This window comes from Pavona decussata, unplaced genomic scaffold (genome assembly GCF_977016875.1).
Source record: "Pavona decussata unplaced genomic scaffold, jaPavDecu1.1 SCAFFOLD_226, whole genome shotgun sequence".
In the NCBI taxonomy this organism is placed as follows: domain Eukaryota; kingdom Metazoa; phylum Cnidaria; class Anthozoa; order Scleractinia; family Agariciidae; genus Pavona; species Pavona decussata.
Genome location: NW_028145631.1, coordinates 319,743 through 347,578, shown reverse-complemented (window position 1 = coordinate 347,578; position 27,836 = coordinate 319,743). Strand labels below are relative to the sequence as shown.

At 38.6% G+C, this 27,836-nt stretch overlaps 2 protein-coding genes and 1 pseudogene across 3 annotated transcripts in view; 1 reads left to right on the top strand and 2 right to left on the bottom strand.

Moving 5' to 3' along the window:
- Positions 1 to 5,143, bottom strand: part of LOC146458873 (uncharacterized) — a 29,510-nt gene extending 24,367 nt beyond the window's left edge. Inside the window, exons 1-3 of the mRNA XM_085090208.1 lie at positions 4,835 to 5,143; positions 2,828 to 2,930; positions 1,760 to 1,940 (exon numbers count right to left, since the gene is read on the bottom strand). Of these exons, the coding sequence (XP_084946334.1) occupies positions 1,760 to 1,940; positions 2,828 to 2,930; positions 4,835 to 5,119 (569 nt within the window). The 5' untranslated portion in view covers positions 5,120 to 5,143. The remainder of the gene's footprint in view (positions 1 to 1,759; positions 1,941 to 2,827; positions 2,931 to 4,834) is intronic.
- A 4,274-nt stretch (positions 5,144 to 9,417) lies between these two features.
- The window catches only part of LOC146458871 (transient receptor potential cation channel subfamily M member-like 2), a 32,948-nt gene continuing 14,529 nt past the window's right edge, over positions 9,418 to 27,836 (bottom strand). Inside the window, exons 16-33 of one of the 2 annotated variants that reach the window (XM_085090189.1) lie at positions 27,612 to 27,817; positions 26,765 to 26,930; positions 26,111 to 26,239; positions 25,381 to 25,629; positions 24,368 to 24,545; positions 23,028 to 23,160; positions 21,816 to 22,033; positions 20,531 to 20,663; positions 19,747 to 19,997; positions 18,641 to 18,781; positions 17,620 to 17,786; positions 17,266 to 17,351; positions 16,511 to 16,612; positions 16,281 to 16,367; positions 15,456 to 15,561; positions 15,219 to 15,365; positions 14,319 to 14,486; positions 9,418 to 10,967 (exon numbers count right to left, since the gene is read on the bottom strand). In XM_085090189.1, the coding sequence (XP_084946315.1) occupies positions 14,358 to 14,486; positions 15,219 to 15,365; positions 15,456 to 15,561; positions 16,281 to 16,367; positions 16,511 to 16,612; positions 17,266 to 17,351; positions 17,620 to 17,786; positions 18,641 to 18,781; positions 19,747 to 19,997; positions 20,531 to 20,663; positions 21,816 to 22,033; positions 23,028 to 23,160; positions 24,368 to 24,545; positions 25,381 to 25,629; positions 26,111 to 26,239; positions 26,765 to 26,930; positions 27,612 to 27,817 (2,628 nt within the window). In that variant the 3' untranslated portion in view covers positions 9,418 to 10,967; positions 14,319 to 14,357. The remainder of the gene's footprint in view (positions 10,968 to 14,318; positions 14,487 to 15,218; positions 15,366 to 15,455; positions 15,562 to 16,280; positions 16,368 to 16,510; positions 16,613 to 17,265; positions 17,352 to 17,619; positions 17,787 to 18,640; positions 18,782 to 19,746; positions 19,998 to 20,530; positions 20,664 to 21,815; positions 22,034 to 23,027; positions 23,161 to 24,367; positions 24,546 to 25,380; positions 25,630 to 26,110; positions 26,240 to 26,764; positions 26,931 to 27,611; positions 27,818 to 27,836) is intronic. The other variant, XM_085090191.1, reaches the window with a different exon arrangement.
- On the top strand, positions 12,212 to 14,093 carry LOC146458872 (uncharacterized; annotated as a pseudogene).

Below are 27,836 nucleotides of genomic sequence, written 5' to 3'. Positions count from 1 at the left end.
ATCACTGGGGGGCACAGGACACCCTAATATAATTGTTTTGCACTCATGTCAGACTAATAATAGCAGTCTCGCGGCTTTTAACACCACTGCGTGTTTATCTTCTGAAGAACACGTTAGAAACGTAGATTTTATTATTTATTTTATATAATGCCTCGTACATACAATATTATAATTTTCTACACTTAATTCAGGGCTTCTGATATTATGCGATGTTGCGATTTCGCATAATTGACCTAAAATCGCAACAAATCGCATAATTCATGAAAAATCACAGAATTTGTACAAAATCGCACAATTTAAGAAAAAAGAGCAAAAATCGTGCTTAATGATAAGTTCTATGATAATTTAAACGTTATCTCAAGGAGTTTTTTCTTTCAAAAGGCATCAAAAATCACCTGGAAGCGTTTATTCGTTGAACAAGCGAACAAACAGGTGTTCTATGCGTCATTTTGAAATTATGTTGGGGACTTGGTACTGGTTTTCAATATTAAGCGAGTGATCATTGGCACGGAATAAACAATCCTTTTATGTAAATACACCAATCACAATCATTGATATATTTTTGAGATGTCATTTGATCCCTCATACTTGCGATGTAGGTATTGGCGTGAAAACTGCTCGATAGTCGCTTGCAATATGTAGATATTTTGTTTTTTAAAATTGAAGCAAACATCCTCATTATGGATAAGTTTGTTGTTAAAACGCCGAGGGCTTCTTCGCACGAGAAAAAAAGATCGCACCTTCCTGTAAATATTTTGGCAAAAGACAGGGCAAGAAAGTACCCTGAAGGAACGTTTCATGTTGACGATGGTCTGTTCTTTTGCTCTTCGTGCAACATAGTGGTTGAACATCGTCGAAAGTTTGTGGTTGACAAGCACCTTGAAGCTGACTGAGACAAGTGGAACGCGGAAAAAAATGCGGGTGGGAAGCAACAAACGCTGACTGGACCAAATTAGCAATATCTGATTTTCAGTAGTTTGAAATGAGGCAACAAATGATTTATTTCAGCTGTTTTTTCATTTCTCCGTGCTCTAATTGCTTCTTGAACAGCAAAAAGATGGATTGTGCTCCTCTTAGACCTAATAAAACAAGGTTTGATAAGCTAAAATGAAATCGCATAATTTGCCGCATAATAGACCTTTCTTGCCGCATAATGAGACTTAAAAGTACCGCATAATTTCCAAATTTTTTTCGCACCCTATCAGAAGCCCTGACTTATTGTTGACACGCTGTTTTTTATTTGTGTCCCCTTCTCGACAAATTCTGATGGAAATTGTTTTACCAGGCCAATGTACAGGTGTATTATATTCTGAGAATTCTTTTCAGGCACAAATTTATAAACGTATACACTTGCTTTAGTTAGTCTCCTACGCGGCCATTATTTTGGTCATCGTACAACGCTCGGGAGGAAGCATTGTGTGATGACCCAGGTAACTGCTGCCTTAAGGAGACTGATACTTCCCCTGCCTTTCTTTCAGTCAATAAGGTCCATGTTAAACCCCTTAACCTTTTAAGCCCTTACAGTGATCAGCATCAAATTTCTCCTTGTAATATCAATCCTTGTTCAACCCCTGAGGTCATGAGAATTGAGGATATGATCACCCAAGGTGTATTTTCTTGAGATTTTGATAGGGGACAAGATAAGAGAATTTGTCAATAAATCTATATATTGGGTCTCTGCACCGGTTGTACATTCTGAATCAAAAACAATCATGTTTTGTACAATTTGCCAATACTACCAAATATGCAGGGAAAATACTTGCCTATTTTCTTGGAAAACATGAGCCAATCCACCGCCTCCTTACCAATGAAGGAATTTTTGTAAACATGTAAGAGACCTTTGCGGTGATCCTTGATTATTCCACTTTGTTTGAAGTCTTTGACAAGCTGAGCATACTCATCCAATTCACAGGTGAAGTCGATATCTTCACCCTCCTTTGCTGTGAATAAAATTGTGAGACATAATTAGTACGTAAAGGTTTGGTGTACAGTATGTCTAACAGAATAGCTCATTAGCCAGCAGGCCAATGTTTAAATCCATTTTCTGCGGCACTAGAAGTACGACTAGTTGCTTCCCCTAGGAAGCAATGCTAGTGCATCACAGGAAACCCAGCAGGAAGTGACTAAGAATAATTACTACTCCCCCTTAAGGATGGGATGTGGCAGTCTATTACAGGACACCCAGCATGAAGTGGCTAAGAGTGTTGTTAGTTACTACCCCTCAGGACCCAGTTCAAAGCCCGATAAAGCTTAAATCTTGGGTTAACGTTGCTAGTCTATCACAGGATACCCAGCATGAAGTGATAATTGTTGCGACTCATAGCCTGCAAAATGGGATGCTAGTTCTTCACAGGATACCCAGCATGAACTTGAAGTGACTAGAAGTATTAATTACTATGGCTAATCCCCCTGGATGAGACGCTAGTCCATCACAGGATACCGAGCATGAAATGACCAGGAGAATTACTGCTCCCCTGGTGGGATACAAGTTTATTAAAGGGTTGTTACCCCCAGCATTTTTTTAGGTATTGCTACCAGTTCCCTAGTGACTGGAGTGAAACAATATGGAGTAAATTACAGGCTGGAGTGATGCATATCTATAAATGGCCAGTATATCAAGATTCAGATCATATTTTAAGTTTCAGACTGAAGATATTTACAAGGCCTTTATAAAGTTGTTAAACAAATGGCATGACAAGACCGAATTCAGCCCAGTAAATGAATTTATCTATTGTGCACCATGTAAAGCTTTAAATTCAGTGACCTTCAGCAGTACTTCCAGACAATAATTTTTGTATAGGAAAACCTTATGTAATATTTTCCATACCGTTCTCTTCATCTTCAGACTTTGGAGTGGGTGGCTGGGGGGCGTCTGGTGGAGCAGGATTCTCCTGTACTTCTCTGATCAACTCCTGAAGTTCACTCTCAGTCTGAGAACAAGATAATGCACTTTCCCCAATTTACAACAGTTAAAGTTAACAACCACGCATGCCATGACCACCCCCTTAACATGAAAACCTGGTCATTACGGCATTACGTTTTTGGCCATAACAAAGCTCATGCAGTCAAACAAACCTCTACAATTTGACTACCATGTTAATTAACTATACAACAAAATTTTTTATCACCCAGCAGTGGTCATTTTAACTCACATGGTTCATCAATACATTTTATTTAAGAAATATTTAATTAAAATGTCAGCTGTTAGTCATTTAAAGTGTGCAGTTGTGTAAGCGAGGCCACAATAACAATACTGTATTAATTGAAGGCACCCCCCCCTCCCCCGCATTGCAACACCTATAGCTAAAAGAAAAACTGTGGGCCAAACTGTTGACCCATTATAATAGCAACTGCTTTATTATCACTATTTTTCACACCCAGTCCAGTACCTGTATATACTGAACAGAATCTAGGGTGCTTGACAGAAAGGATCAAGCTGCAAAGAGTAGCAGTATCAGCCGATGAATTTTTCAACCAAGACTTTACCTTATTTGTACTGGTAGCAACAAGGAAGTCTAAAACAAACTTGGTTTTCAAACCTGTATGAATTCTGTTCTTCCCAAAGGTTGTATATGTTTTTTTTAAAAAATGTATTTATAATTGCAATTAATTATTGTTAAGGGCCAGCAGGTCACATAATATACTGCACAAAAATAGGGCAAAACAGTTAGAAAAAGAACCCAACACAACCGAACTAAAAAAAGAAAAAACATATTTGAGCCCATGCCAAAGAATTGAAAGTAACTATACAACTGTTAAGAACAAAAAATATTTTAGCACCATATTATCAATTTTCAGTCATGCATGTTTATATCATTATGGAAGCATTTAAAATTTCTAAACTGAAATGAGAAATTGAAAAATTCCAACTTAAAGTAAGTTTAAATTACCTAAGCTTAGCACCTCCCCTCTGCATTTCTATTCTTAATTAAGTACTACCCCTTACCCCCTCGAACAATAAATTAAAGGAATTTGTTTAGTCATAGTTCAGAGAGTTACTTCAATGGCAGTCTGGTTTCTATATACAAGTACAAAATAATAAAAATAACAGTATTACAGAAATAAATATATTGTCAGTCTGTCAGCTCATGTCAGGTTTTTTAATAAATATATTGCCTTATAAGGCTAATATCAGCCTTTACATAATAAATATTACGTTTGCGTGCAAATATCAGATTTCTTTCATTGTCACACATTAAGTGCAGTGTCACCATGATTTACATATCTTTGAATATAATTTGCATATCTTAAAATTTCTACACAACTTAATACACCACTGTATACATTTTTTTTTTCTGCTTTGGTTAAACGAGACGAATATCAACTCGACAAATATCTAGTAAAATTCAAACAACGATAGAAAATGTGACTGATAGCACTTATCTCAAGCGTATGTTTATTTAGAAATTTTTATTTGTTATCAAATACAGCGTGCGGGTTTCAAATTTTGGCAATATTTTGCAAGATTCAGAGCAGATTCTTTACAAATGAGCTCTATATTTATGCCCGTGAATGCTCGCGAAAATTTTAACCACAACCAATTTTTCCGTGTTCACTGACGAGCACAGAACCCGTGATGTAACTTGGATATAACACTGATATAACAACGTCATTTTTTGTTTGAATGACTCTGCAACTTCAAATCGAGCGTGTAGGCTATCTGCCATTGCCATTCAGTGGGATTTGAAATAGACCGCGGAGGTTTCGACTGAATATGCTTGAAATGCAGCTTGGCTGAAAAGCTAATTATACATTAATTTTTCTCAGCACGAAATTAAAAGAACCCTCGATTAATGCCCTCCAAACTTCACATAACACCTAAATATCTTCTTACCAGCTTATCGAAGTCGTCGAACCCGCCAATGTGTCGGTTGTTGAAGAATATTTGCGGAACAGTATTCCTCCCCGATCTTGCCTTCGCTTCGGCTCTTCGCTCTGGATATTTGTCCAAGTTAATGTCGATGTATTCTAAGCCAAGTTTTTGCATTTTGTCCTTGGCCCGCATGCAAAATGGGCAGCCAGTGATAGAGAAGATAATGACTCGTCCTTTCATGTTTGATGAAAAAAGGTTGATCACTTCGAAAGGCAGTTTTGGGCTGTTTGCTGCGCCCGGAATCATATGTAACAGTGGCTTATAAATACAGCTGCGGTCAGGTGTCACTAGTGCGTGACAGTAAAAGAATTTGGCTTGGACTACTGGACAGCTGGGATCATAAAACTAGACTTGAGTCACTTCGTTCAGAAAGTGCGAGGCTCAAATATGCCGGTCTCTAACAATTTAAACGCAACAACGGTGATTCCAGATCAACGTAGTTGTGTTGCATATACGGAACGCGGAACGATTTATGAAAATACGGAAACATTTGTGTATCAACGTTGAATACTGAAATTGCAGTCATTTGTGTATCAATGTTAGTAATGTTATCCTGGTTTGAGGCAGCGAGTTCTAAAATTTGTCTTGCTGTAAAATGTACGAGCCTTTTCACGTTATTAAACTGGGGCAAGCGTGTATTAAATTACAGTAGTGTTTGTATAACATGATTTTTTCTGTGCAGATTAATTTTGGAGACAACGAAACCCAGTTTAAGGTTCTTTGATTGTGCCCATCAAATCTGACAAGTGCATGTAGGTTAGGTGGAAGGTGGGTCATAGTGCTTTTAAGTTTGCATACATTCCTCTGGCAGACAAATGTGTGGTCATGTATAGTAACTGGTGTGGCTCCCCACCCCTTCTCATCTAGGGGCCTCAAGTCACATGGACTCCGCACAAACTGTGAGTCTAATCTGTGACCGTTGTAAGGGCATGTATGGGAATACCGAAAGGTTCATTAACAGTGAAATATTATGTGGCCGATTAGTAATCTTAAAAGTTCACAGTAAACGTAAATTTATAAATTATCTGGGTCCCTGTGTCTCAAAACGGTGACTTTTAGTGTTTTGAACTTGCTTGGCCCTCTCGGCTTATTACGTACGTGCAGTACGTAGACGCCCGGGGCGGGGGGGGGGTACTCCCCTGTGTAAGCTCTATAGGTATGTGCAGCGCTGGTTTGGACTGAAATAGCGTCTAGATTTTAACCGTTTTAGTCTAAAAGTCTGAAAAGGGGTATGGATAATAGAAACCAGGTCTGAAAATGGGTATGAATTTTAGAGGCTAAGTCTGAATTTGATCGTAAAAGATATATCAGACTATGAAGTGTGGGTTACCCCAAGGATCCATCTTGGGACCTCTTTTCCTCTTATGTAAGAGATAAATACCGAGTACGGAGGTATTAATCCATATACATTCCGAGGGCCGTAGGCCCGAGGGATGTATATGGATTAATACCTCCGTTCGAGGTATTTATCTGACTTATTTCATGAAATTATTCCTTTGTTCAAGGGGACAAACGCCGGCTAATTAGTACCGTCACACTTGGGTGAGAAACGGAGAACAATAGAAGCAACCTGATGTGTGCGTTTCTCGCAGTACTGCTAATGTAAATGAGGGATTTATCTGTATAAATCCCTCGTTTCAGTTAGTTTAATATTCATGAAGTATGTAAGTTAAATAAAGGATGTTGAATAACAAAAGAAAATGTGTGATTCATGAAATAATTTATATTAATGACCTTCCTTGGAAATGTTTCCCAGTTTACGGAACCTTTATTATTTGCGGATGATACTAGTATGTTTTACTCCCATCCAAACGTTGATCACTTACTTTTTATCATAAGTCTAGAACTAGTTAAATTTGCTACCTGGATGAAGTCCAACAAATTGTCTGTTAACCTCAAAAAGTCTAATTTTGTCGTTTTCAGATCGAAACGAAAAAGAATCAAAACAGATATATTAATGTCTCTTGATGGCACCCGCCTGAATCAAGTAAATGTAGTGAATTTCTTGGGTATTTTTCTTGGTGAAAACATTCATGGAAATCTCATATCAGCTATAGTTGTAAAAAGATTTCCAAGTCTGCTGGAATAATTTTTCGATCGCGTTTTTATCTTTCAACGAAAACGAAGGTCCTGCTTTATTACTCCTTAATCTATCCCTACCTTACCTATTGTAATCTGAACTGGTCATCAACTTATGTTACTAATCCTAACAGAATATTTCTAATCCAAAAACGTATTGTGTGCATGTGCAATTACCAATTAATGGTCCTTACTGCACTCATTCTGCCCCTCTTTTCGCTCATCTCAATTTACTTCAGTGATATTTCCAAGCTCAACTCTTTACAGCTAAATCTATGTTTTCAACGCTTATATCCACAGTCTACTCCCTCCTCCATTTCTTCATCTCTTCACCAGAAATAATAATTTTCATAATTGCAATACCAGAACCGCCTCTAATTATCGCCCTCATACTTGTAGAACGAATATTAAGCAATTTCCCATTCTCTTCCAAGGTCCTAAAGTCTAGAACTCTTTACCTACTGCTATCAGTAGTTCATAGTCTCGTTTGTCCTTAAGGGGAAAAAATGCTTTCATGGGGTTTTTTACCTCTTTTGTTAAAAATGGTGAAATAAGACTTTCACTTTGCTACAAAATAATTCGAGAACAACGAGAGGAGAGAAATCAACTCAATTCTTGATACTGAGGAACAACACGTATTCTGTTCTAGCGCATTTTTGAAACAAAAAAGCTAGAACTTGAAAAACATTAGCCTAACATTTTTCAACTTTCAATCCATACTAGCCAGAGGCACTAATCAACAGTTTTATTGCTTTGGGGGGTTAATTTATAACAAAACTAGACAGTATAAAAAATGTACATAAAAAGTGCTATATCAATTGATTATTATTATTTTTTTTTTTATTATTATTATTTTTTTTAAAACAAAATATAAAAATAGACCACAACAGCTAGCGTCAATTACTGTGGGCCCAAGATTAACAAAGTTCTAAACACTCGAATAAGATAGTAAAATATAGTAAACTAATAACAACACGAAATATTATTATTATTATTATTATTATTATTATTATTATTATTATTATTATTATTTATTATTATTATTATTATCATTATTATTATTATTTATTATTATTATTATTATCCTTATTATTATTATTATTATTAAAATATTCCACACAAATTGCTATTTACAAGTTAAAAGTATAAAAGAAAGAGCTATTAAAAAACCTATTCACAATTCATTTCGATTAAAAAGAAAGATAATATTTTCAAGCAATAATGTTTTTGTAAAGAAAAAGAAAAAAAAACAAATGTCATGAAGTTTTTAAAAAATTAAATTCGGCATTTTAAAATCAGTTCCACCTGATAAAAAGAAAAGGAAAAAAATAAACAAATTATTATTTTATATATTATATTATTATTATTATTATTATTATTATTATTATTATTATTATTATTATTATCATTATTATTATTATTATTATTATTATTATTATTATTATTATTATTTTTATTATTATTATTTTTATTATTATTATTTCTGGTAGCCTCCCAGCCAAATATATCTTCAATGTTTGTATTTTTTTTTCTTGTATATTCTCTAGTGTAATTGTTACTTTTGTCTCTTTTACCTCAATTATCACTTAGCGAAATGAAATAAATAAATATTGTGGTCAGCTTAAATCGTTCAGTGATTATAGGACTTATTTACTTTTTTTGATCGTATGTGATGTTTGACTATTTTTATTTACTTTTTTTCACGTATTTAAGCTTTTTATTTCGAAGTGGTCATAAATTACGCGGAATTGAACCAGCCTCTTGCTGAAAGGGCCATCCTGCCTAGATAAAGATGACCTGTCAGTGGAATCATACTTATATATGTTAGGGTAAGGCCATACTGCTGAGCTGTGTAGGGTCACCATTGCTTCAAGATGGTTTATTTGGAGAACCAACACCTCACACACAGCCCCACCAAAAATTCCGAAGGGTACCCTTCCGGAAGTAGACGGCCAAGTAAAAGCCTTCAAATCGCTAGTTCACCGTTTGAAGCCATCAGGCCTCAGTTGTTCAAAGGCTGGATAACTTTATCCGCTGGATAACGCACTCTTCAGCGTCTAAAATATACTTCACGTTAAATGTTGTCCAAGGTTTTCGTACACTCCCCAACTAAGCAGTGGTTAGAGTGTGAATATTCGCTTGTACAAGAGGAAATACTGAAATCTTTGCACAGATTGAAACTGTCGGATAGTGACTTATCCACTAGATAAAGTTATCCAGCCTTTGAACAACTGGGGCCAGGACGAAAAACACAACGACTGAGGCCGAGTTTGCGTTTATTTGTTATCTCGATTCCATGCAATATATCCCCGTGAACCTTTTGGTATTCCCACACATTCCCTTAATATATTTCAGTTTTCCTTCGCACATAAGACTCGCAGTTTGTGTCGGATGCCTGTGGCAAGATATACGGAAATTTTGGGGGTTGGATTCCCATATACAGACACGCACCATATTTTGTGCAATTCAAAATGGCGGCTAATTCGCGTAAAGGATTTATGGTCATTTATTCTGCTATACTGCTTAAACCACCACTGGCAATTACTTAAAATATACACACATTGGAAAAATTACGTTATTGTCTGTAAAAAAAATATAATCAGTGTGACCTTTCTCTACAAGATATATCAATACGTGGAGTTTTGGGTAACAAGATCTCGCTGCCAGTCAAATTTTCACCTAGCTATCTTCTCCATCAGTTGGATTCGGTGTTTAAATATACTCTCTCTTTAAAAGATATTTGTCTTGAAAAGTTTTTACTTACAAAGTTCATAAATCTACATATCCCAAGACCTAGTTCAGGGGCGGCAAATATGTTAGCCCTTACAACAGAGGAACTGTCCCGTGTAACAAACTCGCCAAAGAGGCACGAGAACAGAGTAGCAGAATACTTTTGAATCGTACCTTTCATGTAAACAAATTATTAGTAGTTAGTTTTAATCATAGGTTCATTTGTTATAGTATAATAAGAATAGCTGTTGTGGTAATTGTTGTAGATAAGCTGAGAACTTTAAAGTATGAAAATTAACGTGTTGCCACGTTTCGATGTTTCGAAAATCAGTGTCAAGTAGAGAAAAACTGAAAACAAATTACTGCTCAAGTCACATTCTTTTGATCTGCGCTAAGTTGTATTCAGTTACATTTTTATGTTTGAGTACAGTACTAGAAATTTAACTCGGTTTATTTATTGTTCTCTGGAGGACCATTGAGAGTTGCTTAGAATTATTAAATAAAGATTTCATCACAGTCATCGTAAGTTTTAGCCAGTGAAACTATTGATACGAACTGCTACAACAATTTCATGAAATAGTATTCTCTTTGTGCTAAGGAATGTCTTTAGGGCTTCAGGCACATGTTTTTGTTGGAGAGTATTGTGCTTGGCTCTTTTAGTTCGCTTATCGAACAAAACTTTCGGGACGTCTCTTTCAGAAGTGTGCGTTCCGTAACTCGGCCACTTTATTCAAAATAAATGTACGGCCGGCTTGAAGGCTGATGTGGCCGCTGACCTCTTGCCAGCTAACCTCCTGAACCTACAAAAGCAAAGTGAGAAATGTATAAAATATTTAGAAATGATAGTCGGTTTCGTTTTAACTTTTTGCGTAAACATAGTGTTCAAATGATAAAAAAAAAATTGGCATAGATGTGAATGTACAGCTCTACTTTTTCGCGATCTTACTTAGCTAGTCGTATAGTCGTCTAGTCAGCCATCTAGTTCGCTGATAAGGCTGTTGAAGTCAACCACGTACTCGTGCCCACTACCTCTAAACAAAGTTGATAATTTCAAAACGGTAGATTTTTCTGGTCCTTTTCTGATTTAGTAAAGTGGACGAGCTAGAATAGCGACGTAATCGTGAGCTCGACAGGACTGGAGCGAGCGAAATCTTGGACCGATAAGGGACCGCCGCAGTCGTCAGTCTCTCTCCTATCGAGGTTTTTAATGGTGTTTTCATTACCCTCTAAAAAGTGTAAAACCAGTATTTACACTCGCCTCGGTGCGAATTTGCAGTGTAAAATGCTATTTTGAGGGTGTGAATGGGGTTAACCGACTAGCGACAAAGGGCGTAAAAAATTACTGACTACCGACGAAACGGGGAAAAAATTACCGACTAGCGACAAATAAATTCTAACCGACAGCCGACATGGTCAGACGTGATAGGGATGTTTGTATTCAGAAAGAACACCATTTTGATGATTTCTAGCTCAGAAAATCCTTCTTCACCCGACGTAACCGCATTAATTCCAAATTTAGCCGAATTATAGAATTTCTCGTCTTCAAATTACTTTAAATCCACGGGATCCTTCTTTTCGGTGAGCAGCGTGGGCTCATTTCTAGAACAGCGGCTCGTAATCGGGCTGACAAGACGCCCTGCTGTCTCATTTCAAGAACAGCGGATCACAATCGAGCCGGCGAGACGCCCTGCTGTTGTCTTTTTATTGTTCGTTGTTTGTTCATGCGGTCGGGTCATGACTGGGATTGCTAAAGTCATCGTGAGTTTTTTTCGAAAAGGTGAAGAAGTCGCCATCGAACGTCATCGAAGCAGGGTCCCAGTAGACAAAGAAGCTCATAGAGGAGTATCTGAACTAAAAAAACATCTTACGGAGTTTTTAGGACTAAAGGAGCAGGCACACCAATATGGAATTGGCGGATTTTCGTTAAAGTTATTTCGCCTGGCGAAATCGCCTGCGGGCAAATGCTAAAATTTTGCAATTGTGACGGATGGGCAATGGCAGCTTGAACTTCCAAATTTAATATCGGATGAAAGTAGCAGTGAGCTCAACGGTAAGTGTGGAACGCGTGCAGCGGAGTTTGATGAATCACTTTAGTTCTGTAGTTAAATATTAAGCTCAAATATTAACGTGGTTAAACTCTGGTTCCACCGTTTTTTGTTTGTTGTTTTGTGGAGCGGAATGTTTTTTTTTCTTTTTCACCGTCCATTTGAATGCGAAAATTGAGAAGAAAAATCTCTACAAAGAAGTAGCGAGTAAATCAGTTTATAAGCTTCTTTCTGATTAATTGGTGAATGAACAACAGTGTAGCGTAACATATTAAAGACCCCGTTTATTTATACACACCCTTAAATTTATTCGTTTCTGAAAACCAGACTTTCAAATAATATTAAGCGACGAGCTGAACTTCTGAGGCACTTAGAGGCACTATCTCTCCCAACAACGGATGGAACGGTTCCCGTTTTGCGCGAAAGACTTAAGGACCACTTGGGTGCCATTTCTAAGAACACGGACTGTGCAGAACACGTCCAGATGCATCCTAATCGTCTTGGTAAGCCTTCTGCTGTCTATGCTGCAAGCAATGATTTGTTATTTTGTAGTGATGACGAGAGTCAATATGTCTATCAGATAACATTGACATTTGATGGAGTGACCATTCACGGCAATGCTACGAAATTCACTGCCTATCCATCCAGCATCATAAATCTTTTGTCTATTACTCTACTTGACCAATGTGCATTCTTCTCAGGAGCTGGGCTTTATAAACGTGAACTTAGCGCAAAGACAGTGACCAAAGCTGTATGCAACTCGACTCTTCCTTGCTCTGAGGTAAACCAAGTATGCACCTTGAACGGGAGGGTAGTTTACACTGATACAAAGGCGGGAAAGGTTATGCAATACAACCCTGATGATAAATCGGTTAGGACTTTGGTAGGAAGTGGCCACAACAGTTCTTCCGATGGGACACAAGACTCATGCTCATTCAAACAAATCGAAGGGATATGCTCTGCAGACAAGAACTTGTTTGTTACAGATGTTTCCGCTGGAAAACTGAGGATAGTGACGAGCCTCTCAGAAACGGTATCTTTTCTGGGGATTCTTGGCTCCCTTTACGATACCTTTGGAATTCATTCTAAGGGTATGAAACCAGACGAAGTGTCCTTGAAACAAGCAAAAGAGAACGTGGCAAAGATTGACAGCTATGTAAAAGACACTGTGAGTAAGGTGAAAGAACGCTACCAGTTGAGCGAGACGTCTGCAACTAATGGTCCACAGGGAACTGTATCACAGAAGACGCAAGTATCTGTGTCTTTGCTTAAAAAGGGCATAGAAAGGCTATACAAGAACGTGGTGGACATTAACCCCCAATTTGTAGATGATCTGCTGCTCGAAACGTTGCTCACAACAGAAGTGGAAAATTTGCACGCTGTTTCGCACCTTAAATACGAGACATTTACGGTACTTACATATGCCCAGGATTTTGGAACAATTTGCAAGGAAGCGCACATCTAGATGGGCAGCAAAGTACTACACGCATGACAAATCCCACTATCCGGTACCTCAATCCGCCATGCCCCTTTCTGCTATAGCTACCATGACACCTTTGCCAAGTGAGGACATAACACCAGGGATGGAAGGACAGATCAAAGAGTGGCTAGAGAGTTACAGACCAGTACGCCAACGGACGGTTAGGAGTGAGACCACAAAAGATAAGGCTGGGGCCTTGCCGCCAGCTGTCTACGCCGTTCACCACACCGACGAGTCTGAAGAGAGGCTTCGATATCCTGAAGAAAACACTGTATCGTCAGCAAATGCACAACGCGTTGTCAGCATACAATTTGTGGACGAAGGGGATGTTACTGAGGTGTTTGAGGATCACAGAGAAGTACAAATCGATGAGTATGAGACAGATTCGGATGACGAGGAATCAGATTTTGAAGAACATCCAGAGGTTGTCAACAGAGCGTGTGTTACCCGATCCGGCAGGGCTGTTCGTGCATTTGTGCGTCTCGACATGTAAGAGGTACTAACAGTTAAAAAATCCATTTAACGGTGCAGATTGATACGTATGACAACCAAATTTTTGGCAAAAAAAAAAAAAGAGAAAAAAAAGAAACCTTGCAGAAAAGCCACGAGAGCCGTTGAATAATAAGTGTAGTGAGTTTTTGTGGACGTCTCGGAAAAAAGACTTCCGTAGCTTACAAATTAAAATTAGTTATCCCAGACGCTAGAGTGGGTGTTCCATTCTTTGTAGAATTTACCTCTCTTGATTTACTTCGATGCCCCGTAGTCGACAGGAAACAAATTCACATCTATAATAAAAGCTTTGGTGAATTTTATCGGTATACTAGATTTGCAAACAAAAGTGGGGTAGATGAGCACGTTGCTAAATTAAAAAACAGCGTTAACGAGGTTTAAGTGAAAACAAATAATGAATTATTATATGTATTACACTTCGTCTAGAGTTTAAAGTCTTAAAACTGGGCAAATTGCATAATAAATGTGAATAATTAACGTGTATTTTTAATTATTAACTGAGATTTACCGATAACCGACAAAGGTCAAAAATCTTAACCGACAACCGACAAAGTAATGAAATTTTAACCGACAACCGACATTTTGACCCCCCCATTCAGACCCTCTATTTTATAAACGGAAACGTTTTTTGGTTAAGAGTTCATATATCACAGACCTCAAACTCGAAATCCCCAAGCGTCTTTCCCGTCTCATCGTGAAAATTCATCGTGAAAGTTTCCATCCAGGCGTTGTCTGTATTTCTTATGTCGTCCAAGTATCCTTTGTAAACCTGCAATATTTTGCAGCAAAATAACAAAAGTAGTGTTTGGGCACACATGTTGATGTTTCAAACCTGAGCCGTGGCGTTGACAAAACTGCATTGAATTTACCAAAAGGATTTTCCAGGTAACAAGGTGGAAAGGCAGGTGATTTTCAACTTACACTGACTCAATTGACCGCACGTTTCTCTTTCATTTGTTTTCCACAAAACATTACCGCAGTAGAGTGTCGTAAGTGTCCCACTGACTAGCAAATAAAGTTTCTGCTATGGCGGGATTATATTTCTGAGGCATTTGTAGCACATCCTACGTTCCGGCTAACTTTTAAAGAGAAACCCCTCAAAGGAAGGCGAGCATTTTAACATTATGGCTGAACAAAAAAGGTGGTCAAAGGTGGCATGGCTGCGGTTTTTTCCCTTCACTCTATAACGGTGCAAATCTGATTTGAAGCACACTTCGATTCGCGCTTGCCTTTGAAATAAAAAACACTCTGAAGAACGCACTGCCCTGAGCTTTGTGCAACTGTCCCGGGTTTCACACAAACGCTCAAATTCTCCAAAACTTGCATCTCTGAGCAGCATATGTGAACAATCACGTAATGCATTAATTAATCAGCGTAGCACTCAGCTGTCCGCGGGAAGATCTTTCTAGGTTCCATCCCTTGGCGTCAAACCTTTCACCACCCACACAATCCCGCCACAAAGCAGATCACTAAAATGGTACAACTTGCAAATAAAACAAACCTCCTCAGTATTCTGAATTATTGCTCGCACACGCTCATCCAAGATTTCCTTTTCTTCAGCAAAGCTAGACTTGAGAGCCGGAAGAACACTTTTACCAAATATCTTCCGTAACGTTACCGGCACTGACTCGCCAACTTCCACCAGGCCCTAGAAATAAAGCGATGATGAAGTAAGTGAAAATTTTCGCTGGTGGTTTGTGTCTAAAATCTGAAATTACAACTGCTTCTCATGCTATACCTCAGGAATTGCCCACTCCAAGCCATTTAAACTTTTAATAGCCACAAATTCTAGAATGTTTTTCCCCTCCTTTTGAAGAATCTTTCCACCTTCTCCTTGCTTCCATCTGAAACAACAGAAACTCAAAATGAGTAAACATGGAATACTTTCACTGTTTTCAAACACACTTGCTTTAGTTATCGCTTGAAGTTTTAATGGTCGTGTCGCATATAACAGGCTTATGTGATACATGTGGATATTTTTACGCAGGAGGTCTTCTTCATGTAACGGGAGTCCAAAATTGCGACATACCGGCTTCAACAAAATGTTGCGTTCGCGCCTTAGTAACATGTTCCTGACTTTTAAGGAACAATCCGGCCACTTTTAACATCGTCCCTTCCTCTCCAGTCACATTAAAAAGGAAGTATCATGCGAATTTGATGTCATTTCAAAACTCAAAAAATGTTTGTCTGTCAACAGAAACAAAACAAAATAACTTTTGTCGTAAAAAATAACCCCAGTGCAACAAAACCGTCAATTAGTGCCTCTGGCCAGAGACAGAGTTGGTCGGAATGCATTGAAAGTTGAAAAATGTTAGGCTACTGTTTTCAAGTTCTCGTATTTTTGTTTCCAAAATGCGCTAGAACAGATCACGAGTTGTTCCTTTCAAGAATTGAGTTGATTTCTTTCCTCTCGTTGTTCTAGAATTATATTGTAGCTAAGTGAAAATCTTATCTCACCATTTTAACAACAGAGGTAAAATCCCCGTGATACTTCCCTCTTTGAGTAAACAATTTCTACTTAAATGTAGTGTTGTTACAGTCGCCAAGAGACTTCTGTTCTAACCTTGTAGCAATAAGATGAACATAGTGATTAGGTCCCCATCGACCAAACAAGCCACGTCCCGCGATACCAGTTCTGCCCGCAGGGTTTCTATTAAAACAAACAAGACATATTTAAGAGGCCATGAAAAACATTGTGACACATTTGTTATGTTTTCGTTGGCTATAAAATCAATCAAATGTTAATCAAACACTCCCCTTCCATCACCTGAAAATTGGAACGTCATGCGTTACCTCGGTAACCGGTTGACCACGTCAATCAGTCCAGTATGGCTTCTTCTGTTGATGCCATTCTCGATGCAGTTAAAGTTGATGACCGCAGTCGTATTTCTAAGACTAAAACAGAACGAAATTGACTGAAAATATGTTCCAGAAAAATGGGTCTATTTTGAAGGAAGAAAAAGGAGTGAAATATTGCCATGCAATTTTTAAACTTTGTAGAGTGTCTGCACGTGAAAATGTTGCGACTTGGATCCTGCGGTAGATAGATGAGTAGAACTCAGAGGTGGAGGCAATGTTTCACGAAATTTTACGCTGTTCATGCATTCAACCTTATATACATAGCATTGTTTCTTTTTATATTTATACAATATTTCCAAGATAACAGAAGACGTCAATAAACAGATAGAGGAGAGAACACTTGACCAAGTGCAGATATGTTGTTTCACTAAATTATCTGTTTCTGATATCATTCGACACTGGCAGCCTAAATGAATTTTCAAAAACTTTTCTAAATATTTCACGTCTTTGTTTCCGATGTGATCCGAAGTATCCAACCAATATGAATCTTAGTGATTATGACAAACTTAAATCAGTTATTTTGTATCTGCCGGTAAGATATTAAAGTGAAAAATATCCTGCATGGTTTTCAAAACTCTACTTTCACACAACCAAATTTGCTCTAATACTAGAGTAACGTATGATCATCGTTAAATTGAAACTTCCTATTGAATATTCTGTTCGTTGTACCATTATACTTGTTAACTCACTCAAGAATATCTGCGTCTGCCCAGGGCGGCAAGGCTTGGACTTCTGGCGCGGTGTACAATGGAGGATCATAGCCTGGAAACGACTCCTTTTGAGAATGAAACAGTTATCACAGATCAGTATTAAAATTGACGCTACGTTTTTATGAAGTGAAATTCAAACTCTCAATCAATCAATCATTCACACTTCCAAATATGCCAAATTGAAACTAAAGAAAAAGAAAAGAAAGAAGATTGAAAAGTTTATACCAGGACTATTTTGCTAGAATTCTATTCTGTTCTATCGTTTATGATCAGGCAATATACTTTACGCCCAATAATCTCTCTCACTTATTCGTATCTTCCTCTCTTATCTACCTTCCAGTCAACAAGGAAGTCCGGAACCGGATAACGCTGTTGGTTGCTCTTTGGATAAGGTGACTGCCTCGCTTGCACATGCGTAGTTTTGTCATGTGGAGCTTGTTTGGCAACACTTTTCTTCGCACGCGCAGCAGCAGTCGATAGACGGCTTCGGGTGAATCCCTCTGTTTTAGAATAAATAATTAGTTGTAGATTGATTACCTTTATTAAAGCAGTTTTCAATTAAATGTCGAAAATAATTTCGCATTTCTTTTGACTTTGCTTTACTACGCTCTGTGATTGGTTCAATAAAATCGCGCCACTTTCTCAGCCAATGAAAAACGAGACCAAATCCAAACGTGACACGCTCGCACGCGTTTTCCCGCGCTTGGCGCCGGTTGCATGTATTTGCATCGAATTCTGGGTGGTTTCATCATTGTGCTCTTTACGTCCGTTGTGATTGGCCAGAGTAATTACCATGTTTTGGTTTCATGACACTCAATTGAAAACCGCTCTAGTATATACCAAACTGGTAAATAGTTTTTTTAGCGCGATCTGTTTGGCATTACCCTGGCTTTCGAGCGCAAGTTTTTTTGCTTTTTCGTTTCCAGAAACGAAGCTTCTGTTTGCGGTTGACTATCCACTGGTTTAAGTTTCAAGTTTTATTAATTCACAACAGAACCTTAAGTTATAACTAGGCTGGCTTGTAAATAGCTTTAGCTTTAACGTTTAGCATATATTTAATTGATTTTTCAACACGGTGTTGGTGAATGGTGGTTTAGGCCCATATCCAGGCCACCTTCACCTTTAGATAAATTCAGATTGACTTTATCCAGTACGAATTCTTAAGGAAGCAAGTACTACTATTAGGCCTTCAAGAAATTCAAAGGACGGCAAACAAAACGTGCGGCGTATAAGTTTATTCTCTTCAATTCTCGCTGAAATCAAATGTAGTCAAATACTCTCTCTTGCACTATGAAAACTTGGCCTATAGTTAGGCTTATGACTACAAATCATTGTACTTTATATAAATACAAACCAAATTCTGTGTGACCAGTAGATGAGCTTTGTTCCGATTCCGACAATGATTTCAAACGACTTCCAGCACTGCCAACATTATTAGTCTTTGCGGTTCCTTCATGAGACAGCCTCCGAGAAAGTAGCCTGTGCCCTTGGGCCCCTAGGGGTAGAGTAAACTTATTCAGATGAGTGTAATTATGACTTTCGTCGTATTATAAAATGGATGAAATATGAAATATAATATGAACTGTGGATGGAAGAATAAATAGACGAAGGACCATCGCAGTTACGAACGCAACTTAAGAAGTAAGTTGCGAGAACAAAACGGGTAAGTTTGCAAAGAAATTGTGGTGCTGCGTCGTTGGGGGAGTAGAAACGAATGTTTGGTTTTGTTAGCGCAGTTGATAATATAAGGTAATTTGGCCACCATAAAAAAATTCGAGTGTTGACGTTTCGAGCGCCTTGCCCTTCATCAGACCGAGCGTTGGCCCTTCGATTCGCTCTGACGAAGGGCTAGCGCTCGAAACCTCAGCACTCGAATCTCTTTACGGTGGCAGAATTACCTCATCAATTCTCCTTATGATAAAACCAAACATTCGTTGAAAAAAATTCAGGCTGGAACGGGAATCGAACCCATGACTCCTGTGACAACGGTGCAGCACTTTACCAACTGGGCTACTGTATCAGATCAACGGCGAGTCGGTCACTTATCAGCGAGTTGGTTTCGAAGAAAGTGTCGAAGAATATCAAAACTCAAATCATCCTTGACTATAACTTTGACTGATTATTTTAATAATCAATCAAAGTCACTTGTTGACCTTTTCTTGGAGGGAAGCTACAACCAGTGACAACGTTGCTACACCGTTTGATCAGGTCTTCTCCCCTTTCTAACCATTCATTAAACGCGCTGCAAAAAGACTTCGCGTTCCTTGCGCTATCCCACATTGCACAGGGGGGAAGGCGACGGGCGATGAAACGAATTATGACACTGGCTTACCATTAGACCGTTTATCTCTTAGTGAAAAAATATCAAATATTTGACACTTCAGACCGTTAATAGGAAGAGTACTTTGTTAAGGCAGAAATTCTCCTATTTCGATTTGAGCATACATGACCGGCGCCTACCCTTGAATTCGACATCAGATAAAGACACACTTCTTCCATACTGCGCGTGATCGCCTTTTTCTGTCAATGATCCAGTTTCTGCTGGTGGCGTCAATACGTGGAGTTTCTCCAAAAGTCCCACAATTCTATGCGTGTGTTCTTCCAGTTTTGTAAGCCGGATATCCAGTGACGATATAGACTTGTTATTGGCGTTGGACTGACTGATTGACTCTTTGTACATATCTTGCAGTTGACATGAAACAGACTCCATTCTATAATTTAAATCAATCAATCAATAATAAATCACATGATCAATTAGTTAAACAATCAAACGATCCATCGAGCAATTATGGTTTGTGTAGCCCTTGCCTAGCTTGTCCTACCGAATGTTTCTTCTGCGATACCCGCTAATTGTTTTTGCTTTCATATAGATTAGTATTTGTGAGATTGCTACTGATTCATTGGGAAATCTCATAGACAATCATTTTCATTTTCATTTTATTTTGCCATACTTTACAACACAAATTTAAGATAAAACAAAATATACAAACAAAACAAAGGAAGATGAAATGGCGAGGGAACCTGAAAGAAACCACTGGGCTTATGATCCTTTCATAAGCAAGAAATGTCAGAAAAATCTTCATACGTAGATTAGATTTCTTGAATCAATCGATGTCGGATTTAGCACGCAAGTCATTCAGGGTGAAGTAGACAAGGCCTGTATTACCAAGACAAAGATTCTACTTTTCAGTCTATTTCCGTTTGATCCCCCTCCCCACCCCGACGCCACCGCCCTATTCCGTACCTGTCTCCAATCACTCTTATTTTCTCTTCCTGAGTGGCGTGAAGCAGTGTGTCTTTCTCTCTCAGGTAGCCATCCACACATCTCTCTTCAAACATTGTCAATTTTTGAAGATCATCCTCTTCTAGAAAAAGCTCTGGTAAAAGAGTAATACAAATAATAGTGCTCGCGTTTTGTATTTTTGAAAGCACTTTATGATATACAGGTCTGTAAAACGTTCGCTCCAGCTTTCCAAGGTACAATTCAACCGGAATAACTCAGTCTTAAGTCTGTCAGATTGTTCTGCTTGTAGTATGATGTAACAGTCAACTAATTATGATTAATGTCACAAGTACCAAATGGTTTGTTTCCGCGAATATCTCGTTCCGGCCAGGCGTTAATCACCTCAGATTTTTGTATTTAATTTTGACGCAATACTATACAGTATACACCCTTTTGTAAACAGTCACCGCCGTTATCAGGGAAGATCATGATCTATATAAAGTGTTTGACTGGCAACTTTAATTAAAACGGGATTTTATAATGGCTGCTTAGGAGCGACGGCCGATTACTTTCCGAGAACCTCGGATTTGCAGTATATCATAATTAATATCACGTAATATGAGTGTGGACTAAGCCATGACAGTAATCCTCTAACATGTATCAGTTTAACTGCCCGTTCCGAAGTTCAAATGAACACTGAGGACGAGGTTTTAAATTTCCATTTAATGATAAATTGGAATCCATCACAAGAAAGATCACATTAAAATCAGCCAGTTTACCAAGTTTGAGGTTTGCAATTAGATTGCAACCATGTAAAAGGCTTTTAAAAATCGGAAAAATAGAGACTTTGTATATATTTGGCGGACGCCATCTCAGAATAAGAGACATTTGTATGGAATTTGGGCGACCTTTAACAGGTTACAGCCTGGTTACTACGGCGCAATGAAACATAACCAGTTACTAATTTTTATGTGATCTTTCTGGTGATGGGGTTCATTTCTTCATATGAGGCAATCCACGGAAAAAGATGGCAGCCGTACATTTTACCACAATGCCTTGAAAACCTAACACGGCCAATAAAAAGCCATAGATTTTTTGGCGAAATTTGTCCCTGTACTAACGACTCTGTGTATGACAGGTTCAAAAGTTTTGGAATTTTTCTGTGCGTTTTTAAGAGCGTTTTCAGAATTTTTGTACGCTAAGAATTATGGGTAAATGTACCAGCCGCCATAGGTGGATTGAACAATGTGTAAACTAGGGCCCAGTCTCTTTATGAACTCCGGAACGGGCAATAACAAACTCATACTTAGTCCGTAACAATGGTTGCATTCTGCTTGGTCTTGGTTGTTTCGTCGCCGGCAGTTTTTGAGCCAGCGATACAAGCCCTTGATGAGATGAATCACGTGATTGAAGATGATGAAAGGTGGTACTAAGACCGGCCTCTGATAATATTCCATGACTAAATAGTACCGCTGAAACTTCCAGATCTGATTGGCATTGGCCTGCACGCTGTTGTATGTGTTGCTGAGGAGAAAAGGTTATAAGCTGAAAATCTTGATAATAAATAAATAACTTCCTTCGTGTAACTGAAAAGTAAATAAAGATTATCAAAACTTAATAAATCGCATTATTTAGGTGTCAATGTATTTAGCGGAAAGTACTAATTGGGACTGTCTGAAATTCTAATTGGAATTTGTAAATGTTAGTTTTTGAGGAGAGGGAAAAATTGGAGTACCCAGAGAAAAACTTCTCAGAGCAAGGACGAGAATCGTGAAAATTAGATTTTGTTCGAGTTAGCGGAAACAACAAACTGAACCCTCATATGACGCCAAGTCCGAGAATCTAACTACATTGGTTGGAGGCGAGTGCTCTCAGCACTGCGCCATCTCTGCTGCTCGAAGAAGATCAGCAAAATGGCCAAAGTGTATGAACTAAAGTGCAAATGGATGAATATGAGCTGAAGCGATTCTTCCTGGAAATTAAAACCTCAATAAGACAGAAGGCAGAAAAGCAGGAAAGGTTATCCAGATTAGAGAGAAGAAAAGAGGTTTGGGGTTCAGAAACCGGCTGATAGAAAGCTGAATAACGCAAGTCATGAAGATTCTTGTTCCTAATAAATAAAATAATCGTTTGTCTCACGAGTATTTTCTTCAGTTATCATTATGTCGATCACCAATGATCCCTTTGACGATATATTGTTGTTTCTATGAATTAAAATCGTTTATCATCATTGGTAAGTGACGTACAAATAAATATTTTCAGTGAAATGTTCGTTGAGAAACAGTTTGATACCGAATCCAAAGCTAAGCCAGTTGACTCCAACCCAGCGCAGTTCACACTATTTAATTCCTATTTTCCAAATCAGACTGCAGATACAAAATCATATGTAAACTGTGTTTTGTATCCGTATTCTTACATTTGGCAAAGGGAATGCAAAATCACAGATGGCTAAAAAATTAAATATCACAAGGAATAAGAAAATGTTATGAAGTAGCAACTAGGGGACAGTTTTACTCACTTGAAAATGGCGATGAGAAGATTTAGCAGCAAAATATTTGCGACCAGCAGATAGAATGCGACGATGAATCCCACGATGGTGTCGCCATGTTTGTCCCTTCGTGGTGTACCAAAGAGTGTTGTCGTGTTGTCGACTGAAATAATAATAATAATAATAATAATAATAATAATAATAATAATAATAATAATAATAATAATAATAATAATAATAAAAACATTCCCGGTATAGTCCGTACAAATTAACACTCGTTATCAACGGTAGTGCTTTAACTATCGTTCTATGATGTCATCAGATTCCTCCTAAGAGTTCCAACATTGTTGCACACCATTTGCTAGTCCTGCAACGCACGTTGGAACGTTTCGCACCCCATGTTAGATAGAGTTGGACAAACCGTTCTTTTTGGAAGAATTTTTTTGTTTTCCATCTCAAACATTTTGCGCTATTCACACAACGCTTAGTCGGGCGTCCATCTTCCCATCTAACAAATGTTGGACGAGTTGTACAACTGAATGTTGAAACCTTCAGCTGACACAGCCATCTTCAATCGCGGCAGGGAGCCTGATGGAGGACGCCCTTATGACATTGCTTGCCTATTGGAATGACTGATTTTCATTGCTAACATTGCATTTCCAACATTTCATTTCATTCTTCAATCTGACGAGAAGAGTGATCAGAAAAAAATGGATTAAAACATTTATGTGAAGAGTGTGAATATTTTACAAGCAATTTCTGTCAACGTGTTCTACAACACTTGTAATAGGCCTTATCACGGTTTTCGACGCCATTTTGACGAGTAGGCAAACACGTCTGAAATAACAGTGTTTGTATGGGAATCCGATGTCAAATAATTTTCATAAAACATTGCTTCTGAAAAAATCATGAATTGGAAACTTTTGGAACTGGGGAAAGGATTTTAAGAAGAAAATTGGAGGGATGTAGCTGTGCCAGAAAGCGTCCAGTCGTGTTTTAGTAGTATACGTACTCAAACATTTAATCAGTTTGGATCTGTTGTGCGAGATACATGAAGAGAAAAAAGTATTTCGTGAAGCTTCAAAAAATGTTTGCTTGATATTAGAGAGATTTAGCATCCCGTTTACGGCAAACTGCAAAGGTGGCATTGACGTTTATGTTTTCTTGAAAAAATGAGTACATAGATGAGAACGGTGCAAAATAATTCTGACCTTTGATGCTAACGCAAAACTACTCAATTTTCCTGCGAGACTGAACACAGCGAGCGGCAAATATAGGGTGAACATGGTCACGTGGTCATTTCTGCCGTCTGTCGTTTGCCGTAATTGTTATTCTAAATTTCTTTATTGTTCAAAGAGAGACCGTCTCACTTGTGTCTGGAGCTTCCACGAAAAGCTCTCCGTAAACTTGAAAGTAGGGCCTGAAAAAGACTCCTGATACCACCGACCAGGAAGCAGGTTCGTTTGGATACAGGATAGCTTGCTGAGCGACTCCATAAGCCAGCAGGAACACCACCATGATGAGAAGGAAGTAAAGCATGTCTATAGTCTGAGAAAAAAAGAATGAGTTGCGTGAAATTTGTTACATTTAGATCCGGGGGGAGGGGGAAGGTACTCCTCTATATGGCCTATGCGAGGACGTGCCGCTGGATAGGGTATGGTTTTTGGCCCCTCTACTCTAAGCAAGGTAAATAGTTTCAAGTAAAGTCTATCCTAATCAGAGTCTGGACCCGTCCTAGACAGGGTATGGCTGCAAGACTGTCGTCGAGTATTTAGCAGTAAGAGATCGGAGACGTTTATCTGTATTTATTTAGCAGGTCATCAGTCAACATAAGATCATATTCAGGACAAGATATTAGCGCTATTGTTTTTAGTATCTATATAGGGTCTTAAAATAGGGGTTGCTGTCCTACACGGGGTAGGTATTTAAGGGTATGTTTTTTGTCCTAACCAGGGTCAGGATTTCAAACCACCAGCGGCACCCCTATACCAAACATGGATAAATCGCCCCCCCCCCCCCCCCCCCGGGAGGAATTTATCGCAGGTAGCGAGAACACAACGACGTGTCTAAAATTTTAAAATTCGCTTGGATAGAAAAACCATCTACTTTGTTAGAAATAATGGCAAAATTAATTGGCGTTGGCTTCAGCAGTGAATTTGAAAACGTATTTGTGCCTATACAGCCGTCCATCTTTTGGACAGTCCAAATCACTTATAGGATCTGGAGACTGCGGTATATAGACAGCATCCCTCAACAAAATCTGCATACCTTTATGGTCGAAATTAGTCAAGTCTCAGGATTGAAAGGATTAACAACACTGAATTCTCTTTCATTTAAAACAACACTAATCACGCCCCTAGATATTCAAACATTTCATTATTACCATCCTGCCAATCATCACCACATAAGGTCCCATGTGTTTACTGACAGAAAAAATGTCCAACAGGCGGATGATCCACAACATGACATCGAGGCAGTATACCACGTGACCTGCACTGCGCGTGGTCGGGTGAAGTCTGAGACCAACACCAACAAAAAACGCCACCACTGCGAAGCCGTCAAGAAGGTTCCACTTACTGGAGGCCCATTCTTTGAATTTGTTGCTTAGCGTTGGAGGCTCTGAATGGAGTATCTGAAACAAGAAATTTTTCAACTCAACAGTTATAATAAAACCCGTTAAGACCTTGTTCACAGAAGCGAAGAAATCGGAATGGGAGTTGGAATCAGAAGAATCTTGTGACCTAGTGTGAATCAATACCTCGGAAGCAGAGACGGAGTCTCGCTTTATTTCGTTCAAAATGGCGGAAGGCCGTCATATGTTTTCCGTGCTAAATTTCGCGTAAAGGGATTGAGAATGAGATACTTGATTGGTTGATTCTTCTGCTTGTGCTTCCGATTCCGATCAACCAATTGACAATTGATCACAAGCGATGGAATCAGAAGTGGAATGGGAAGAATTATGATTCCGATTGCGACTCCGTCTTCCTTTTTTATTCACATTTGAACGGAAGGTTCCTTACTTTCCGACTCCAACTACTTAGAGTCACACGTCTGTAAGATAGTCTGCGTTATACCTCTCTCTCTCTACAGATTTTACTGTTAGGTTGAGTTACCTGTCTTATTTCTTCAGTGCACAGAGTGCAGACGAAGATTATGAGCACGATTTCACTGATGGAAGGAATTTTATCTTGACGAATAAGGATAATATAGCTGAACAGGGCCAAGAACGCTATGTAAGCAAACTGCAAGAAAAATGCAAACAAATCTTTCATTTTGAATAGACATTAGGAAACTACAGCCCCCATTCATTTTGAATGTAAGCGGTCGATCAATACTGAACACCAAGAATGGCCTAATTTTGGAGCTGTCCACGCAAACACCTCTCTTCAAACCTGGACACCTTCTTTGAGCCACATTTTGACATAAAACCATGACTTGGAAGAACGAAACTTCTTTCCAAATGCAGCTGTCAAGTCAGGAGTCGCAGACGTTTATTGTTAATGTTTCACAAATGTAGAGAATGAAGTACTAATTTCTAAGTGTCTGGCATTATTATAAAATCTACTGACGATGGTAATCTTGACTCATCTTTTAATATGCCATCCCGTGCAGTGGTTACCTTTTATGAGCAGAATAAACAAATTAGTCGAGGGTGTACAAAAAGGAGACTCTGTGCCTGTCGTTTAGAAGTTTCCTCAGTTAATGAGGTAGAATGGTAATGAATTCGTCTACTAATGAAAATAACTCAATAACTCAGTACTGCTTACCACGTTGGACCAGAATTTAGTTACAGGTGCCTTGTAAAACTCTAAGATTTTCCTTGCCCACGGCAGATGCACCACGCGAGTCTCCTGTGTCCATTCCTGGTGAGTAGCTATCCTCTGTAGATCACGTGACACAGAGAGCGCTCTATAGTTTGGCGCCGAATACGTCCTTCATGGGATGAGAAACAAAGGCCATACATTAAAAGGAAGTATCACGCAAATTTGCTGTTATTTCAAAACCCAAACATTTTTTGTCTGTCAGCAGAAACAACGAAATAATTGTCAAGTTTGTTATAAAGTGCAATAAAAACTGTGCAATAAAACTCTTGATTAGTGTAGATCTGGCCAGAGACAGAGTAGGTCGGTATGGATTGGAACTTGAAAAATGTTAGGCTAATGTTTTTTAGCTCTCGCATTTTTGTTTCCAAAATGCGCTAGAGCAGATCACGAGTTGTTCCTTTCAAGAATTGAGTTGATTTCTTTCCTCTCGTCATTCTAGAATTATTTGGCAGCTGATTGAAGGTCTGAATTCATCATTTTTAGCAAAAGATATCAATACCCCATCTTCCCATTCAAACAGTTCTCAAGAACGATGCATGTAGCAGCAGAACCTGGTAGATCAGTAGCTAGAACTCGGATCGCAGTGTGGAACGTCAGCATGGGTGTGATTCCCGCCGTGTGCTCAGAGTTTTTTCAGTTATCCTAAGATATCTAATTGTATGAGGTGAAGAAACAGGCTTGTAGATTAGTACAGTAGGACTCCAACTATCGACCAATCGTTTCCTCGAAATCACTGCTGAACATTTGGCAGATAGCGTGATACAAACTGTGCGGGATACAGTGTACATACCTTAACTCTATTCCATGGTTCTCGTCAGCCACTGCTCGACTTGTTCTAAAGCCCTCGTTTTCTTGCTCGTTCTCAGCCTCCTCGGCTTGCTCCTCGGCCAAGTCTTGTTCATATTCTTCTAAAGTCATCGGCATGGAGAGCAGTTCTTGTCTTGTTTTGAATTCGAGAAAAAAAATCGATGGAGGAAAAATAAGGCCCAGCATGGTCTAATAACGAGAAAAAGAA